General features: G+C 42.9%; 1 protein-coding gene across 12 annotated transcripts in view; it reads left to right on the top strand.

Moving 5' to 3' along the window:
- Positions 1 to 19,821, top strand: part of CADPS (calcium dependent secretion activator) — a 796,875-nt gene that overhangs the window by 600,974 nt on the left and 176,080 nt on the right. For all 12 annotated transcript variants that reach the window (XR_013830018.1, XR_013830019.1, XR_013830020.1 and 9 more), the window contains 2 exons: positions 8,409 to 8,548; positions 18,271 to 18,337. Coding sequence is in view for 9 of the 12 variants with exons in the window: in XM_079933010.1 (XP_079789136.1) it covers positions 8,409 to 8,548; positions 18,271 to 18,337 (207 nt within the window). In the remaining 3 variants the exon portion in view is untranslated. The remainder of the gene's footprint in view (positions 1 to 8,408; positions 8,549 to 18,270; positions 18,338 to 19,821) is intronic.

The raw sequence follows: 19,821 nt of genomic DNA, 5'->3' as shown, positions 1-19,821 counted from the left end.
GCGGGCCTCTCACTGTTGTGGCCTCTCCCGTTGCGGAGCACAGGCTCCAGACGCGCAGGCTCAGCGGCCATGGCTCACGGGCCCAGCCGCTCCGCGGCATGTGGGATCTTCCCGGACCGGGGCACGAACCTGTGTCCCCTGCCTCAGCAGGCGGACTCTCAACCACTGCACCACCAGGGAAGCCCCCTGGCTCTACTCTTCATTGATTGTGTGACCTTGGGCAAGACCCCCAACCTCGCCAAGCCTCAGTTTCCCCTCTTTAAATCTGTGTGCATTGCAGAAGATAGGTCAGGAGTTCTCAACGCCACGAGCCCCACACACCCTTGAGAGCAAGGATGTGCAATACCCTTTCTATCGTGAAGCAAAAGTAGTATATAATTTAACAAACTGACACCCTAACAATTTTAAAATCAGCACAGTGACATAATATAAAAGACACATAAAAGGGAAATTATAATAATTTCAAAATGTAAAGATTCAACCACAACTGCACTGAAGACCTGAGGAAGGAGTCTTTACTTTTCCTGTATGGAGAATCACTGTGCAGGTGACAAAGTCCCCTGCAGAGGACGGGGGCTCAAAAACCCAACTATCAGTAATTTACTGAAACAGTAAACCAATCTTGGTAACAAAGTTTCCTTGATTTCCCTGGAAAAGTGCCAAACACGCTTATCGTGTATATGTAAAAAAGATTTAGGAGCTAGACTCAGTTAATCACCAGCAGTTTTTTCTACCTCCGTTCATATCTTGTGAGAATATTCAAAAATCAGACGGGTTGTACGCTTCCTCATTGTTGAGGAGTAGCTCGCTCACTGTAGGATGATTAGTATCCCTGGGCCCCGCCTATTCAATACCAGCAGAGCCCAGCACCAATTATTTTGTCAACCAAAAATGTCTCCCAAATTTCTGAAACATCTCAAGGGGTGGTACCAATCCCTTTGAGTACCACTGGGATAATAATTCTTTTTTAAAAAAAATATTTACTTATTTATTTGGCTGTGCCGGGTCTTAGTTGCGGCACACGGGCTCTTTTAGTTGCAGCATGCAGACTCTTAGTTGTGGCATGCATGCGGGATCTAGTTCCCCGACCAGGGATCGAACCCAGGCCCCCTGCGTTGGGAGGGCAGAGTCTTAACCACTGGATCACGAGGGAAGGCCCAAAATTTTCTAGTAGTCTGTTTTTTTGGGGGGCCACACTGTGCGGCATATGGGATCTTAGATCTTAGTTCCCCGACTGGGGTTTGAACCCACGCCCCCTGCATTGGAAGCACGGAGTCTTAACCACTGGACCGCCAGGGAAGTCCCCAATAATTCTTATCTGAATAATTTCCTTTATAATATCTTCTTACATCTCAGCTCTTGACTCTGTACCAAACAGATTTTCAGAACACAAGTTGGATTTGTTCCTTGCTAGCTTAAAATGCTTCCATGACTCCATACCGCTTATAGTAAAACCTGAACTCTTTAGCACAGCCCACAGACTCTCGGGTGATCTGGCTCCTGCCCACCTCGCCAGCCTCATTTGCTGTTGCCTTTCCCCTCATCCAGTATGCACCAGCATTGCTGGCCAAATTTTAGTCCCTCGAATAAACCGAATTCTTTCTCATCTCAGTAGTTGTGGCTTCGTCTCTGCCTGGAGCACTCTCCCCACTGCCCAGCTCTTCCAAAGGCTACTTGCTTCTCTATATAAATGCCACCTCCTCCTCGGGGGGCCTTTGCTGACTGCCCATCCACCTTCATTTACTACTTCAGCTCCTCCCTATTCACATCCTCCACCGAACCTATCACCAATGAGACAGAATTTACAGAAATTTTGGCTTCTGTCTCCCCCACTGGACTGGAAAACTCCATGGGAGAGAAACCTATTTTTTTCCTTTTTAAAAATTAAAGTGTAGTCAATTTACAATATGTTATTGGTTTCAGGTGTGCAATGTTGTGATTCAATATTTTTATAGATTATACTCTATTTACAGTTATTGTAAAATATTGGCTGTATTCCTTGTGTTACACAATATATCCTTATATCTTATTTTATACGTAGTGGTTTGTACCTCTTAATGCCCTACCCCCTTTTTGCCCCTGCCACCGTCCCTCTTCCCATTGCAAGAGAGATACCATGACCGTGAAACTTAAAATTATTTTGTTCACCACCCTATTCCTATACCCAGAGCCCAGCACATAGACTTAATAAATTTCATTTCTACTGGTTGAATGCATAATCCCTTCTGAAAGCTGTGTGACATTAGCCAACACATTTAACCTCTCTGAGCCTCTGATACAACATCTGTAGAAAAATGACAAAATATCCCAAAGCAAGCACACAGGTACACACACCTAAGAACACCAGCAAGAACACATTAACCACACTTTCTTTTGTTTTTACTTAATGTATTTGTTTATTTTTGGCTGTGTTGGGTCTTCATTGCTGCGCACAGGCTTTCTCTAGTTGTGGCGAGCGGGGACTACTCTTCGTTGCGGTGTGCGGGCTTCTCATTGCGGTGGCTTCTCTTGTTGCGGAGCACGGGCTCTAGGCACATGGGCTTCAGTAGTTGTGGCACGTGGGCTCAGTAGTTGTGGCTCCCGGGCTCCAGAGCTCAGACTCAGTAGTTGTGGCGCACAGGCTTAGTTGCTCCACAGCATGTGGGATCTTCCCAGACCAGGGCTCGAACCCATGTCCCCTGCCTTAGCAGGCAGATTCTTAACCACTGCGCCACCAGGAAAGTCTCCTTCCTTTGTTTTCTCAATTCCTTAATCTGGCTTTCATCTATAGAACTGACCTGGAATCATATTACTAGGACCTAGACCGCAGATGGAAGTACAACAAAAGGTAAACAAGGCTGATAGCAAGGCTGACCCTTTTTTTTGCCCCCCACAAAAAAAGGAGGGAATGAAAGAAAAGAAGAGCTTTACCCATTATCTTTGAGAAATGACAAATACTCACTTCTGTCCTTAGGGAAAGAGAGACACACAGAGTGGGGGATGGACCCTGCCTTTTCTTTTTCTTCAAACCTTTCTTTTTCCATGAAGACATGAATCAGGAATCAGGAGAGTCTCAGAGACCTAGAATATCAGTGTTAGAAGAGGCAAGTCCAGGAACCATCAACCTGAGTCCACTCCATGGGTCTCAGGAGCCCCTTGAAACCGTTCACACATGTTGGGGGGAGGGGCGTATGTGCATTTTTCTGGACTTGCTAATCCAAAGCATTCACCAGCTTCTCAAAGCTGTTTCCGCTCGAAAAAGTTAAAACACACTGGGCTAGTCAAAGCCTTTTCCTTTATAGAGGAGAAAATTGATTCCCGTGGAAGGCAGGAAACACACCCCCAGAGCCACCCAGTTAGTTGGGGCCCATGCACAGTTGCATGTTTACCACTGGCCAGGCTACTGTCCTGAGGGCTCTGTGTGCAGCCCCTCACTGATTCTTTATCTGAATCCTATGAGGAAGGTCCAGTTATTACTCCTCCTGTACAGACCACTACACTGGGGCTCAGAGGAGGTAAGTGACTTGCCAGGAATGATGCCACGTCATCTCTGTTTTTACTACACTGCGTTGTCCCTATGCAAAAATAAAAATCTTGGCTCTGCTGTTGGGGTGAAGGCCACGAGCTTGCCATTAATCTCTTAACAAATCATACTCTCCTCTAGTCTCATGACACATTCCCCCAGATACTAGTTTATACTTCCTGCCACAGAAAACTTTCCACCTTTGCGGTGGAGCCCACCTGCCTGGCCCTTGCGCTGGTGGGACGGGCGCCCTCTGCTGGCAGCACCTCCACAGACAGTGGCTGGGGGACAAAAGTGCTCTTTTTTTTTTTTATATAAATTTATTTATCTATCTATCTCTCTATCTTTGGCTGCGTTGGGTCTTTTGTTGCTGCGCATGGGCTTTCTCTAGTTGTGGCGAGCGGGGGCTACTCTTCATTGCAATGCGTGGGCTTTTCATTGCGGTGGCTTCTCTTGTTGCAGAGCACAGGCTCTAGGTGCACAGGCTTCACTAGTTGTGGCACGCGGGCTCAGTAGTTGTGGCTCGCGGGCTCTAGAGCACAGGCTCAGTAGTTGTGGCACACAGGCTTAGTTGCTCCGCGGCATGTGGGATCTTCCCGGACCAGGGCTCAAACCTGTGTCCCCTGCATTGGCAGGCGGATTCTTAACCACTGTGCCACCAGGGAAGCCCAAAAGTGCTCTTTTCTTAAAGTGATTCCTTGGACCCCTTGGAAAGTGTTTCTACGTGCTGATTTTTCCCAAGTTTAGCAGGACATAGCCACATTCAAGATTCTGGTGCTGTGTTCACTCACGCAAGAGTATTTAGTTTGTTCCATTTTAATTTTTATGTTTCCTTTTTGTTAACCTTTGAACTGAAAAATAACTCATGCATATAGTAAAAAAAATAATCAAAATGGGTATATAGTGAAAACTAATGATCCCACCCGACTGACTTGAGTATCTTTTCCCGGAGAAAAACGTTGTTTTCAATTTACTGGGCATTCTTCCCGAAATATTCTATGCATGTACAAGCATAGCATATACAAGCATATTTGTATATATCCCTCTTAAAATAATAAAGAAAGGGAGCATAGTTGGAAGTTACTGTATGCATACTGCTCTGCACTTTGCTTGAAACATGAGGATATTTGGAGATGAGTCTGTATCAGCCCATACTGACTTCCCTTTTGTTTCCATAGCTACATACACTGTGTAGATATATCATAATTTATTTAGATTGTTTCCAGTCTTTGGCTGTATAAACAATGCCTCTATGAATAACCTTGAGTTTATTTCTTTGCACATATGTCTGTGTGTGTGTGTGTGTGTGTGTGTGTGTGTGTGTGTGTGTAGGATAAATTTCAAAAAAGTATCTTGCTGAATGGAATTTGAATTTTGACAGATACTACCAAATTGTCCCCTAAAGAGTATACACCAATTATAATTTCACAAACGGCATGAGAGAGTGACTGTTCTCTACACTCTTGACAACAGTGCAGTACTCTCAACCTGTACTCATCAGATAGGGTTACGGGCCCACTGTGTCCATTCATTTGCGCTATGCACAGAGCAAACAGGAATAATGACAGTCAAAAATCCTTAACCACACAGAACGTAAGGAATAGAGACATAAAACCAGAAATTACAATGCAGTGTGGTGAGTGCCCTGTTAGAGAAAGGACACCTGGGAGGCACACAGCAAGGGGACATAATCTAGTCTGAAAAGCAGGCACGCCTTCCCGGGGGAATGCAGAGGTAAGGAGAGACATGGAGGCTAAGTGCTTGAGAGGATCAGCCAGGTAAAGCCTCAGGGTAAAACCGTCCCCCAGAAGGACCTGCCCAAATGCCCAGGTAACGATAAGAGAAGCTGGGGCTGGCTGACATACAGCTTACTGCAGAGGACGGGTTGTGTTCCCATATCAACATCACCACATCAGAGCACAGCACAGAGCCTCGGCTGAGATGACAGAGCGCTCAGCTAGCAGCCTGGAATGCCCAGATGAGACGTGTGGACCGCTCGGGACGCATGTGCGCCCATAAGGACCCTAATAATTCAGCGGGGCTGACACTTACAAAGGAGTCACTGGCCCATCGGGCAGATGGCAGAGTGGGGATGAAGATGGAGGAGGACTACGGTGACCTCATCTCTCCATCCACCCTAGAGAGGAGGTGTCCCCAGGGAGCGACCACGTCGGGGAAGAAGCCTCGGTGGAGCGGCCAGTAGTGAGCTGCGGCCATTTGTGTCGGCGAATGGACACTATATTGCCGGTGGGAAACGCGCCCAGGACCCATATGGTGGATGGCCTGTTAACAAGCTCCGGGTGCCCAGAGCGCTCCACCCGCTTTGAATTTGCCAAGCGAGCAGAAGCAGAAGGAGGCCTTGGGCCTTACCTACTGCTGTTCTGGCCCTGGTGGGGTTTCTCTTACCAGTTCCTCCCCTTCCTCGTTTCCCAACACATCACCCACCGACCCAGCCCCACCTCTCAGCCCAAACTAGCACAGCGGAGAAGGTCAGCTACACTGAGATTGGCAAGTCCTTCCTCTCCATCTTCCACAGTCTGGGGTCTCAGGATACGGAACATGATACAAGGTGACACGCAGGGACAGGTGTTATCTCGAGAGATAACACAAGAGGTCTCCACGACCCGGTGGCACCCTGACTTACTCATTTCCTTCCAGCATCCTAAGGCATATCACAGTTCACTAGTGCCAGTCACGTGAACTGTTACATTTTATGATAGAATTTCTACTAAATTAACCCTCACAAAATGAATAACTGGCCGAGAAGACTATTACAGCAGAGCTATGATCTGAAGATAATACTGGTATTGCAAGCCTGGCAAACAACGTGAAAATGGTAGAGGGGACATCAGTCCTGCTAACAAGTAGTTCTGCCATCCACGTCACGAGATAAAAACAGTATGGGTGCACTCAGGATGAGAGGTCAATGAAAATGTTTTGAGTTTATCTACAAGTCCGCTTGAACCACAGATTCGCATCCAGTATCGTCAACAATGAGCCTTGCCTTACATATATATGGTACCATAACATATGGCAAACAATAGTACAAAGCCACCACAGTTACCAAGATATTTAAAAATAGAGTTTTTGGGGAATTCCCTGGCAGTCCAATGGTTAGGACTCCGCACTTCCACTGCAGGGGGCACGGGTTCGATCCCCGGTCGGGGAACTAAGATCCCGCGAGCGGCGTGGCGCAGCCAAAACAATAAATAAATGAATTTTTAAAAATAAAAATAGAGTTCTCTAGCCCATCTTTTTAAAACTTCTGTATTTGTGTATGTTTTATGAGATATGTAATAATGTAGTATATTAATACAAAGTAAACATACATCATGTAAAAGATACATGGATATATATTTGACTGATATTTATACATTATATTGATATATTTTTATATTACTAGTGATCTATTTAAAGATATTTGGCTCATTGCTCAAAAATATTTTACTGAAGTAGGGCAGGATCAAAAAAAAAAGTTGGCAGCCTCCGGTTTGAAAAATCAGGCCTTCTTGTATTTTAATCGTGTCATGAGACCTTGAGAAGCCTCCAGTGTTGGGTTTAGCAAGAATATACAAATTTTTTTTTCATCGAAGAGAGGGAATTTAGTGGAAAAAAGAGGGTTGGGCCTGGAATCAGAAGGGGTCAAACATCAGCGCAAGCAAGGCACATCAAGTGGGCTGATTTCATTTTCCTGCAATGACCTACTCTTCTCAAAGCCCTTGTTCCACAGTCACACAGACGGCCGTGTGTGTCTACTCCCCAAGCACAGGCCAAGCTTGCATGATGGCGGTGAGGTCGACACAGCACCTAGAAGGCTAGAGTGTCCACCCCTGAGACTCTGAGCCCCTCCTGTCCCTCTGCAGAGGTGAAAGAAACCCAGGAAAGGAGCCTGCCTTCCCTGCGCCTGGAAAAAACAGACCAAAGCAGGGCACAGTGCCACCACAGAAACAGATCTTAGCAGGCCCAGCTTTGGTTGTGCCTATAGCTCGTCCACATTCCCGTCGTTTAGGGGATTTTCCAAATATTTCGCTCCTCCTTGAATGCACATTTCCTAGACCCCACGTGGCTCCTGAGTGAGAACTCTTTCGTCGCATCCTGAAAAAGTGGATTTACTGGAGAAGTGGGTCCCCTTCTGGGTTCATTTACAGCATCTGCGACTGTGAGAACTGGGACAAAAGACTCAAGTCATAGCACCGACTCTGAAGCACCCTGGTGAAAGGCATTTCCTAAGAACAGGCCCTTCTTCAAGCTGCATGGGCTTCCCTCTGGTCCAGGACAGGGTTGGGTGCTGTGTGATAAGGTGTCAAGTCCAGGTGAAATCACATTGAAATGTGGGACCCTAAGCACGTTCCTTCTCACCTCTAAGTCTCACATTTCTCATCAGATATGGTCCCTTCCCTCTTCCCCTGCAGCCTCGGAAGGAGTTCTCCTCTTGACATAGCGGAAGAAATCCTGATGAATGGAAAAAAGAGTAGACTAGAGGTTCTGTCTAATATAGGAGGACACTTCTTTCTCTTATACATCCATCTTCTTATTTGAGGAGAACAATGTGTGGAGTACATTCTCAGCTCAGTGTTGTTTTAGTACTCCTGAACTTTAGAGAAGTACAAAAGCAGAAATCGTGACCCCTACTCTTACAGAATTAGCCAGAGAGAGAGAGAGAAGAGAGCAAAGAATGCCATTTTTGTCCTCAGCCCGGGCTGCTTGGCACCAGCCAGCCCTGGTAGGTGGAGCCTTGGATCTGAGTCCGATGCCCAGGCCTCCACTTCATTTAACTGCCTTCCCGCTGGCTGTGGGACACAGATGAGACCCTCAATTCTCAGCAGCCAAGTTTCTCGTCTATGAAAACATGCCCATAACAGTGTTCCTATTTTCTGGCTAATATGATTGTCCTTTTTCCCTGCAGGTTATTCTCCATCCCACTCCCAACAGCCCCAAACAGTCAGAGTGGCACAAAATGACAGTCTCCAAAAACTGCCCCGATCAAGACCTCAAAATCAAACTTGCCGTCCGAATGGACAAGCCTCAAAACATGAAGCATTCTGGGTAAGTGTTCCTTCTCCGAGTGGTAATTTTGGACCCACCCCATTCATTTCTTAAAATATTTAAAAATAAAAATAGATAAAAGTTGATCTTCAGAGAACGACATGGAAGAAAAGCCAAAGAAATATGAGAGATTATTAAAATACCTGACTTTGATATTTACTATATAAGCTTCCTCGATTCTTATGACTACTGTATTTGCATTTGCTAAACCACCAGGACAGGGTCATTGCCTTATCCTTTTCTAATAGAATTTCCAGTACAGTTCAAAACCTTCCTAGACTCATGCTCGGTGGTTCTGGTCTAAGAGGTTTTACTGGCCTCACATACCTCCTTAAAGGCATCCAGATCTTTCAGATTCTCTGAATCACGCACTTACACCTTCCTTAACAACCATACCCAGGAGGTGTAAGCAGTTGCTGTAGGGGACCTTCAAACAACCAACTCACGTTGAATCAGTTTTAGTGTTTAGCATAACATTTAAATTGACCAGAGAGTAGAAATTTTATGATTGTCTTCAGTTTCTTAAGGTTTGAGAGGAATGACCAATTAAGTAATCTCAAGTAGGATAAAAAGAATAGGTAAACTGTAGTTTTATTTTGCAGATCAAACCAATGGTTTGTATAGGAAATGTTTATTGGCAAGTGGGTATGTGCTGAGCTCCATTGCCTATTAAACTAAATTGCTTGGACACCTCTATCTCAGAAAATCTGACCACTTAGAAAGGAGCTGAGCCGTTTAACTCTGACTAGGGGAATGTTTAACCAGCAGAAGGGAATGGATTGTGTTCCAAGGATTTGCCGACCAGCTATCATTCTGCTTACGTGTTTGTGAAAGGGCTTAAAGTAATAAAACTGACATGAAAACTGAAGCTTGGTTATGCGCTAGAGATGTGGGGAATTCAAAAACCCAATACCAGGGGCTGGTCACTGATTAAGACAGATTTAAACAGAAGCCCGTGAGAGGTTCAGGAGGGCGTGGTCGGGATAGGAGGTATACATCCCAGCAGCTGAGCACACCACGGCAGCATACAGTCGGAGTAAAGAGCAGCGCCCTGGCCTTGGCGCCTCAGAGCTCTAGGGAACAAAGAAGGCTCAAGGTTCGAGTGAAAGATAGATACTTACTAGGGAGGGTATTGGAGGGGGTCGGGCATGGGGAACTCCAAAGGAAGCAAAGGTCTCCCAGAGACTGGCTGCTGAACCTGAGCTCTGGCTTAGATTTGGAGAATTTCCATGGCATTGTCTTTTTTTTTTAACATCTTTATTAGAGGATAATTGCTTTACAATGTTGTGTTAGTTGCTGCTGTATAACAAAGTGAATCAGCTGTACGTATACCTATATCCCCGTATCCCCTCCCTCTTGTGTCTCCCTCCCACCCTCCCTATCCCACCCCTCTAGGTGGTCACAAAGCACCGAGCTGATCTCCCTATGCTATGAGGCTGCTTCCCACTAGCTATCTATTTTACATTTGGTAGTGTATATATGTCCATGCTACTCTCTCACTTCGTCCCGGCGTACCCTTCCCCCTCCCTGTGTCCTCAAGTCTATTCTCTACGTCTGCATCTTTATTCCTGTACTGCCCCTAGGTTCATCAGAACATGGCATTGTCTTGAGGCCAAAGTATTCCTAGAGTTTTAGGTGGGATTTTGGCAAAGCTCTTCTGCCTGTGGCCGTGAGAAGGCTGTAGGGGAATGAGCCAGTCCCCTGCTATACACTCTGTCCTTTTTCAACTGTCCACGATGAAGGGCTAGCTTTGCCTCATCTCAGTTAGCATCTCATGAAAATGTTTGTGTCATGTTTCTAAGGTCAGCTTTCCCTCCTTCTTATCATTATTACTGACATATATTCCCAAAATGTTAAATGGGATTTCTCCCTAATATCCCTTCCTCTGCAATATAAACATCCTAGTTTCAAGATAAAGAATTTGAGAATTCTGTTAGGTTCCTGTAGCACCCAGGAACAGCGTTTGTGTCTTAAGCAAAGCATTGGCTCGTAAATTATTTGCTAAAGGAATGAGAGCATGAGTGAGCAGGTTGGAGGGAAAGAGGGTGAAGTGAAGAGGGTAGAGCAGACAAAAAAGAGAAACAGAAATATGAATGAATATATCTGTCCTTAAACCTACTTCTTAAAGAAACTTCCTTAAAAAGATCAGTAGCTCAACCCACTTTCTAGGCCCCTTTGAAGCTCTGTGCTAGGAGTTTTACAAACACTCTCTCGTTTAATCCCCACGGCAAGCACTTGACATAGGTATTACTTTCCTTATTGGACAAATTCCCATTTCCCACATTCTCTTCAGTTCTCTAACCAATCTGGATTAAGAAATTTTTCTCTTGATTCATTCATAAAATTACTAACATATTTCAGACCATCTTGACCCTATGGATGATAGAAGAAATCTGTAACTCATTTCTGACAGGCTCCACAGTGATTTCATTTTACTAGGCTGCCATCTAAAAATTACCCCTGCCGGGAAATATACCAGGAGGGCCTAGGGCAGCTCTGAAAGGTGGACAGTGGGTACCTTAAAAACACTGTCAGACCCACTGTGGCCTAAATCAGGGCTGGACAACCTTAGCTACCCAAGGGATGATTCAAGGAAAATAAAAATGTTGTGAACTACATTTTTTTCCCATTTAAACTTAAAATAGCTTTATGAAGCCCTATTATATGGGGAAGGAGGATAGAAATATCAGAACAGTGTCACAGCTTAGAGAATGAGAGAGAGAAAGGAATTTTGAAGAATCAACTCTGAGGTTATAAATTGTGTCTACTTCGATGTTTATTAAAACCTAGAGGAAGGGAGGGTGAGAGGGAGGGAGACGCAAGAGGGAAGACATATGGGAACATATGTATATGTATAACTGATTCACTTTGTTATAAAGCAGAAACTAACACACCATTGTAAAGCAATTATACCCCAATAAAGATGTTAAAAAAAATAAAATAAAACCTAGAGGAAACCTCAGAATTACTGTGAATTACTCCTTGTTGGTGGACTGTGGTTCCTGGAATGAGCCACTGAGCCATTCAGAATAACTTTATTGAATAGAAAAATGTCAGTGAGAAAATCCACACTAGCTTTTGGCCTTAAGACATGAGTATTAGGGATATCTGAGAATGAGCATCTCCTCGGTGACTTTCTAATTTTTCATCTTTTATATCCATATGATGTTCTCAAGTTCAGGAAGTGCATTCACGTGCATTATCTCATGTTACCCCTGAAACAGCCTCCCAAGGATTAGTTATTATTATCCCTCCATCTTAATAAATGGCCTCTCCCTTCGCCCAGTTGCTCAGACCAACATCCTCAGCGTCATGTGACACTTTTCTCTCTCTCTCACCCTTCATCTCATCCATCATCACGTTCTCGTCACTCCACCTTCAAGGTAAATCTAGAGTTCAACCTCTCATCACCACCTCCACACCATCATTTGAATCCAGGCCTCCCTCATTCTCCCTCTCACCTGTTGCACTTGTCTTGTCAGCAGTCCCCCCGCTGCTGTCCTTGCCCCCTGTAGGCTCTTTCCCGTCCTGAAGCCAGAGTAATTTTTTTTAAAACACAAGTCAGATCCTGCCACTTGAATGCTGGAAAATCTCCAGTGATTCCCCATCTCGTTCAAAATAAAAGTCAGTGTTGCCTCTGTGGCAACAAGGCCCTGTCTAATAAGGACACCACTACTATCTGACCTTGATCACGGCTCTAGCCTCCCTGGCCTCCTTGCTCTTCCTGAAGACTTCATGTGTACCCCCACTGCAGGGCCTTTGTCCCCACTGTTTCCTCTGCCTTGGATGCCCCTTCTCCCCCACCCAGATGTCCACATGGCTCACCTTGATTTCTGTGTGTCTCTATACCTTATCGGAATGCCTTTCCTGGCCCATCTGTGTCCTCTGTCTGTCTCTTACTCTGCTTTGTTTTCACCAGAGCACTTACAGTCATCTCGCATACCAGCTATTTCTTCATTTATTATTTTGTTGTCTGTCTTCCCCACTGGACTTTGAGTTCCTTGTCAGCAGGGGCATCTACCTTCTTTGTTCGAAGAAGCTAGTACAGGGCCTGACATGTAGTATAAGTCCAATAAATGTTGTTGCATAAATGAATGTGAATGAGTCAATCTCTACAAATAAGGAAACTGAGGATTAGAGTGGTGAACACACTTGCCCAAGTCAGAGTAAGCATCAGAGCCCGGTCTAGAATTGTGTTATTTCTTTCCATTTGAAATGAAAGAAATCAACTTAACTGAGGACCTGAAACATGAATAGAATACAGAGCTTCCCATGACTCCACTTGGAATTCATTCATTGCACCACAGCTTGTAAGTCTTAACCATGCTTTTTTTTTTTTTTGGCTGAATATTTTTAATTTAATAAAAGCTATAAAACTTACATCCAAAAAGTTCAACAAACCCATGTTTAAGAAACATGAAAAAAATTACAGCAAGGTACAGTGTAAGTATAAAGCTAATAACGAGTGATAAAGAGAAAATCATAAAAGCAGCCAGAGAACAAAGAAATGTTACACAGAAAAGGATAAAACAGTTCTTGTTAGAAGCATTGCAAGTGAGAAGACAGAGGAGCAACACCGTTAATGTACTCAAGTCTATATATGCAATGAAAACATCTTTCAAAGTGAATGACAAAATAGTTACCCATGCTTCTTAAAATACCCTTTCCTTTTCCACCTTCTTAGCTGTGCCATTGCTCTAGACTTCTTGTTTTCAAAACCATCACACTCCTCTCCCTTCCCCATAAGTCCCCAAGATACCACTCATATTGACACAGACTCTCAAACAGAACTACCTAGACTGACCTAATTCAATATATTTAGGATCCCACTTTATTTCCCATTGGCTTATTTTCTATAATTAGATCAATTAAATCAAGTTAGTTGATAGTGTTGTTTAAATCTTCTAAACCTTTACTGATTTTCTGCAAATTATTGAGACAGAGGTATTGAAATCTGACTATAATTGTGGATTTGTTTGTTTCTACTTAAGAGTTCTGTCCACCTTTGCATCATATATTTTGAAGTCTGTTATTAGATGCATAAACATTTAAGATTACTGTGTCTTCTTGATGAATTGACCCTTTTATCATTATAAAATGATCTTCTTTATCCCTGGTAATATTCTTGGTCCTGAAATTTATTTTGTGTGACAGTAATAAATATAACCACTCCAGATTTTTTAAAAACCAATGTTGGCATCGTAATTCCTTTCCCATCCTTTTATTTTTTGCCTCTTTGTGTCTTTAGATTTAAAGTGCATTTCTTGCAGGAAGCATAGAGTTAGGTCTACTGAGCACTTACTGGGGGCCAGTTACTGTGCTAACAACTTGACATGCATCATCTCCATCTGTCCTCACAACAACCAAATGAAGTAGATCCTATGCTAACCCCATTTTACAGCTGATTAAACTGAGGCATGGGGCAGCTAAGCCTAAGGACCTAAGGACCCAGAAATCCCACCTAGGTATTTCCACCTTGAGTTTGAGATATAACCCCTCAGCTAAACTTTGGCTCACTGTACTAGAATGTTGATTATCTATTCATAAATCCAGATTTGCAAATATCTGGATAGCCTGAAGAGGTAGTTGAGGGTCACTAATGCCCGCACAGGTAGATCTGTCTATGGAATGAAGAGCTGGAGGGGGGAAGCCACCTGTATGTCTACAATGACAGAATTCCATCTGCTCCAGGTACTTTTCATTCTGCTTAATGAGTGTGTTTCAACCTAAGAAAATATAGAACCAGAGCTGACTAGACAGAAACTGTACATTGTAGCCCTCAATTTTTCTTGGTTTTGATATCTGGTATGTGCCAAATTAGCAATAAATTCTGAGGAAGCCTCAGAGGGAAAGCCCTTCTTTCATGCAAACCAAATGATACTTCCCTCTGATCCCACTCAGCTTTCCCATTCAGAAGCCTTCAACCACAAGTCCTCTCTGTTTGATTGCAATAGCCATTCATGTTCTTAGTTCAATAAAGAAACCAAAGTTTGTCATCTATAAGAGGAAGAATAGCATGCTGAAGGGGGCCCTCTGGAACCAGAGTGTTCTGGGTGTAAATTCTGCCTATGTCATTCACCAGCTTGGCGCCCTGGAGAAATGACTTGACCTTTCTGAACTTCAGTTTCCTCAGCTGTAAAATAGGAGTGATAACATAATGACATACCCAGTGATAATTGCTTCCTTTGTGCCAGATATTGTTCTAAGCGCTTTATGTCTCATTAACTGCTTTAATCCTCACAGCAACACTTGAAGTAGGTACCCTTATGACTGTCCCCATTGTACAGATGAGAAAACTGAGGTAGACATAAGTTTAGTAACTTGCCCAAGGTCATGCAGGAACGTAAGCAACGTAAGCTTAAGCAACATAAGCTCCAGATTCAAGCTCTTAACCCTTCCGGGTGGGTATAATAAATTCACATAAAGTACCTGGCACAGCACAGAAGACTAGTAAGACTTCACGAGCAGTAGCTAGCATTTTTATCATGAAGGAAAAAATTAATGATACCATATGAATTACATTCTGTGGGTTCACGTGAACTCCTTTTCCTACTTCCGTTCTCATCAGTTAAAACTATAAACACTTTAGAGGTCGTAGCTGTGTTTGTTGTTTTGAATCTCTTTATGTGGACTCAAGTTAAGAAGTAAGAAAAATTGATAGTAGCGGCCAGAAAAGTATGACAGTTACAACGTTACTAGGCATTACTAAAAATAGAAAAATTTTCGCCCATTGTCTTATTTATCTTTTAATTCATCTATTTCCCTATGTACATATGTCCAAGGAGATTTCTTGTCACATATTTAGCTATTAATAACTACTCGTAACGATACACTTGCCTCTGTACTCAAAGATATTTTATAATAAGGCTGATATTTATTATGCATCTACTTCCTGCCATGCCTCGTGCTTATACTTCACAAGCATCATCTCATTTAATCTCCACAACCACCCAGCAAGAGAGGGACCATTCCTGGCCCTGTTTTCCAGAGCACCGAGTGGTTAAGCATCTTGTCCAACATCTCAGATTAACCACTAGAACTGGAACACTATACTCTTAATCGGTACAGACCAATAACCCTGTCTCTCCTTGGACCTGGCTGAAGGTTCCTGTTAGGTCCATTTCTGCCATGGATACATTTATATATTATTTCAAGAAGGTTAAGAACACTGTCCAGGGCAGCTAGGTAATCCACATAACCAGAGCTGACCATGTTGGCCTCGGGGCTGATGCACTTACCAGCCGTCCAGCCATTTCCACGGCCTCAGCCTCAGTCCAGCCACCATCCTCTTTCTGTCGTCTGCACTACTGTAACCGTCTCACTGGTGTCCCTGCCTTCTCTCTTGCCTTTTCCATCTACAGTGCATTAACCACTCAGCGGCCACCGGGATCATCTTAAATAGAAATATAATTGTGTCACTTGCCTGCTTAAAACCCTTCTATAGTTTCCCATCCTTATTTAGATGGAGTGTATTCCTGATCTAATTTGCCCATTAAAAGATCACTCTGTCTGCCATGTAATGAAAAGAGTTAGAGTGAAAGCAGGGAGACCAGAGAGGAGCCTGTTGCTGTGGTCTGGGTAGACATGATAGTAGCTTGAATGGGGAGTAGCAGTGGAGATAGAAATAGATGGGATATATTTTGGGAGGAAAAAAAAAAAAACTCAAAGAACTTGGCAGTGGAGTGCATGTCTCTATGCAATGTGTGAAACTCTCATCAGAAAGTTTGATAAAGATGGCTCCGGTTTCCCAAGGCATTCATAACTAACTGAAATATGGCAAATGTATACTGACCACCTACCATACATCAAAAGCTGTGCTAGGAATTTAGAAAGGAAAATTGAGAAAAAAAGAACAAGTTTCCTTCCTTCAAGGAACTCACAATCCAATAGAAACAATACATATGAAAATAAATAAATTATAGCAGTGTGATCATTGTAACTACCAGCAGAATTATCTGCAGGGCCCAGGAGGTGATGACATCACAGTAAGGATTCAAACTTAGGAAGAATATGAATTCTAACATAAGGAGCAGGGAGAAGGCATTCCGGGCACCATAACACGTGCAAAGTTATGGGGGTGTGCAACTTTATGGTGTGGTGAGGAATTACAGGTAACATAAGGCACAGAAGCTAGCAAACAAAGTCATTTTTAGGCCAGGTCAAGATGTTCCATTTTGTTTCTATAGGCTAAGGTTTCCCTGGGTCTCTTCTTACCACTGATGGTACACAAGATTGTTTCGTGGTATACAGACAAGCATATATTAGTTAAGCAGTTATTTATGTATTTTAATGTGCATTATGTAATATAAAATTAGTATATCAAAGCTACAATGTAAAGTTTCCTTTCAAAATAAATTTATTCTTGTTAAATACGTCAATTTAAAGAAAAAAGGCAAGTAAATCATGCAACAGATGGACCGATCTGGGATAAATCATGGAAGTGCAAGATGAGTGGTCAAAGTTGCGGGCTCCCCTCGTGTCAGTGGGGGGGACTCACTGAAGGAGTTTCAGCAGGGAAATTCATACATGCAGATGGTAGGATCCATCCCACGGCCAGGAGGAGGATGAAACTCATTCTGGTGAAACCGATTAAGAGTTTCCTCTGTGGTTTACCATGGCCGTAAAATGTGTGCTGGGACTGAAAGAGTGGAGGTGTGAGCAAAGTAAGGAACTTGGCAGGAGGTAAAAATCAAGTGCACTTGGTAATTAAAGAATCAGCATGAGGAAGCAAAAGGACCCGGAAGACTCATTCCTGGCATGAAGGTCTGAGTACTTAGGCCACCAGCCACTGCTACGAGCCCCTGAAATTTGTCAAACAGTGTACATTTTAATTAGGTGCATTCTTCATTGTGTTCCAAAGCAGAAACTGTGTCTGATTCCAAGTGAAGTGGGGATTTGGAAGTTGTCCAGTTGGGTTTTGATAGCACATAAAGCCAGTTTTGGAACTCGAGGATTTGATTGGGTTTGAGTATGACCAGATCTCTCTTCACTTGGTCCAATAGAGCTTGAAAACCACCAGCCTCACCTCCTTGATCAATGCCAGTTCAACGTGTATCAATCCATCAGGCCAACAGGGTAATTCAGGAATGAATTAGTAACACTGACCATGAAATCTCCAGACAGCTTGGAAGTGTGCCTTTGTTGTTCTCAACCCTCCTTTAACTAAATTTTTTCTGCATAAAGATTAATTTCCATCAACAGAAGAGCAATTCGGGGAGAGGGACGGGTGTAGGGAGGGCTTTCTATGCCGACTTGAAACTTCCTTTCTGTAACATAACTACATTTGCCAGAATTACAGGAAAAGCAGACAAGGTTTGCTTTGTTTACTAAAGGTTTTCCTGAAAGAGACTTGACAGGAGGTGAAAGAGTTGGAGTTGTGAGATTTAGCACTCTTTTTTTCTCTCCTGTGCAACAGCTCTCAGGAGTTTCCCTACCTATAAGACGTTTAGCACATAAACAAATTAAGGTACAATGTAACATTTTCCAAGGTGTTTCCTGGAATCAGTCAAGGTTCTAAGGCAAGTCTGATGATGGGCCACAATTCCTCCTACAAACCAAAGTAAACCCTGCCTGCTGCTCTTCATTCTTCTCAACCACACACTCCAGAGTCTGCAATCTGCTCCTGAGCCCTGTTTGCGAGCACCCAGCTTCATGGTAAAGCAAGCTAAACAGCTCACTAGCTCAAGCATTAACGCATCTCTGGTCTTTTTGCTTTCCTTCAGGTATTTATGGGCCATCGGTAAGAATGTCTGGAAGAGATGGAAGAAAAGATTTTTTGTCTTAGTGCAGGTAACTCTTCAACTCTCATCTCAGTCTTAAGAGCCATTATTTTTAAAGATTCGATAGGATTCATTAATGTTTTTGATAATTTACCTTAAGTGCACAAAGCTCAAGTGTTTAACTCAGTGAATTCCTATATATTACTTATGCATGCAACCACCGTTCAGAGGGATACAGAACATTTCCAGTACCCAGAGCGCTCCCTTCTGCTCCTTTTCCTTTTTACATCACTTTCAAGTTCTAAAAATTAATGCATGCTCATTATTTTCTAATTCTAACAATACAGAAATATATATGAAATGTGGGAGCAGTAAACTCCCACCCCTGCCAGCGATGCAGGAACCTAGGGAAGGAGCAAGTGTGTGCCTGATTAGGGCAATAGGGACACTAACATTATTTTAGAAGAATCTGCTGTTTCTAAAAGCACTAAGGTAGTCATTATGAGAAAAGCCAGAATTTAGTTGGACTTTTTGCATCTCTTTCATTGTTTAGTAAGTTTGATTTTGAATCACCTGTGGAAGAACATTCCAGTCTTCTTGATGTCTGAGGCTTCCAGACCCCCTATAATTATGTTTAACCATCTAAATATATCTTTCCACATAGGCTTTTTTTAAATAATCAAACTCTTCATGTTGTTCATCAACTTGCTTTTTTGTTTTTGAACACAATCATTGTAGACATTGTTTCATGAATGCACATATAGCTCTGATTCTAATACCTGTGGAATTTTCCTTTTGGAGGTACTTTGGGCTTCCCCAGTTGGAACTATCATTAACCATGCAGCAGGGTACATCTCTGTATATAAAGATGCAGGTGTAGATATTGATATTGACGTTAATAATACATCAGTAATATATAAATAATATTATTGCCCTCTTCATTGTATCTTTAAGAAAAAAAGATTCCAGAAATAGTAATGCATGTCCTCGAAAATCTCCATGCCCCCCCCTTTTTTTTGGTTTGTTTGCTTTTTGCATCAGGATTTTTCAGTTTACAAAGGAATTTGTCATTGCCTTTTTTTAATTTGCAAGTTTCACCAGAGCATGTGAGCTATAATTCAATTTTTGCCAAAAGTTAATTTATTCTGTCCTCTGAAAGCTGTCACAAAGTGAGTCAACTTGTAATTTAGTGACTAAAGGTGTTTACTGGGTTATTGTGTTGGCTATGAGCATTGACTAGTATTTTGAGCACTATGGATTCTGAAATCTCACAATAAAAGCAGCTGCCTCTTAGTCTAAATGGCCTTGAAAGTTCCACCAACCCTGAGCTTCTAAGGCTACACCTTGTACAGATCTACTCAAGCTTCTGTGTCTCTAAGGCAAACAGCATCTGTCTTGCATCTAGAAGCAAGAGGTAATCTTTGCTTTCATAATCACTATGGGGTGCAACAAAACCTTAAAATAAATTAACCAAAGGAGAACTTTGGAATTATTCCCAACCATCCAAATAAGCCACAGCTAAGTGATGGAAGACATTTCATCCAGAGATACATT

This window comes from Stenella coeruleoalba (genome assembly GCF_951394435.1).
Source record: "Stenella coeruleoalba genome assembly, chromosome: 10".
NCBI classification, from domain to species: domain Eukaryota; kingdom Metazoa; phylum Chordata; class Mammalia; order Artiodactyla; family Delphinidae; genus Stenella; species Stenella coeruleoalba.
This window is presented reverse-complemented; position numbering and strand designations above follow the sequence as displayed.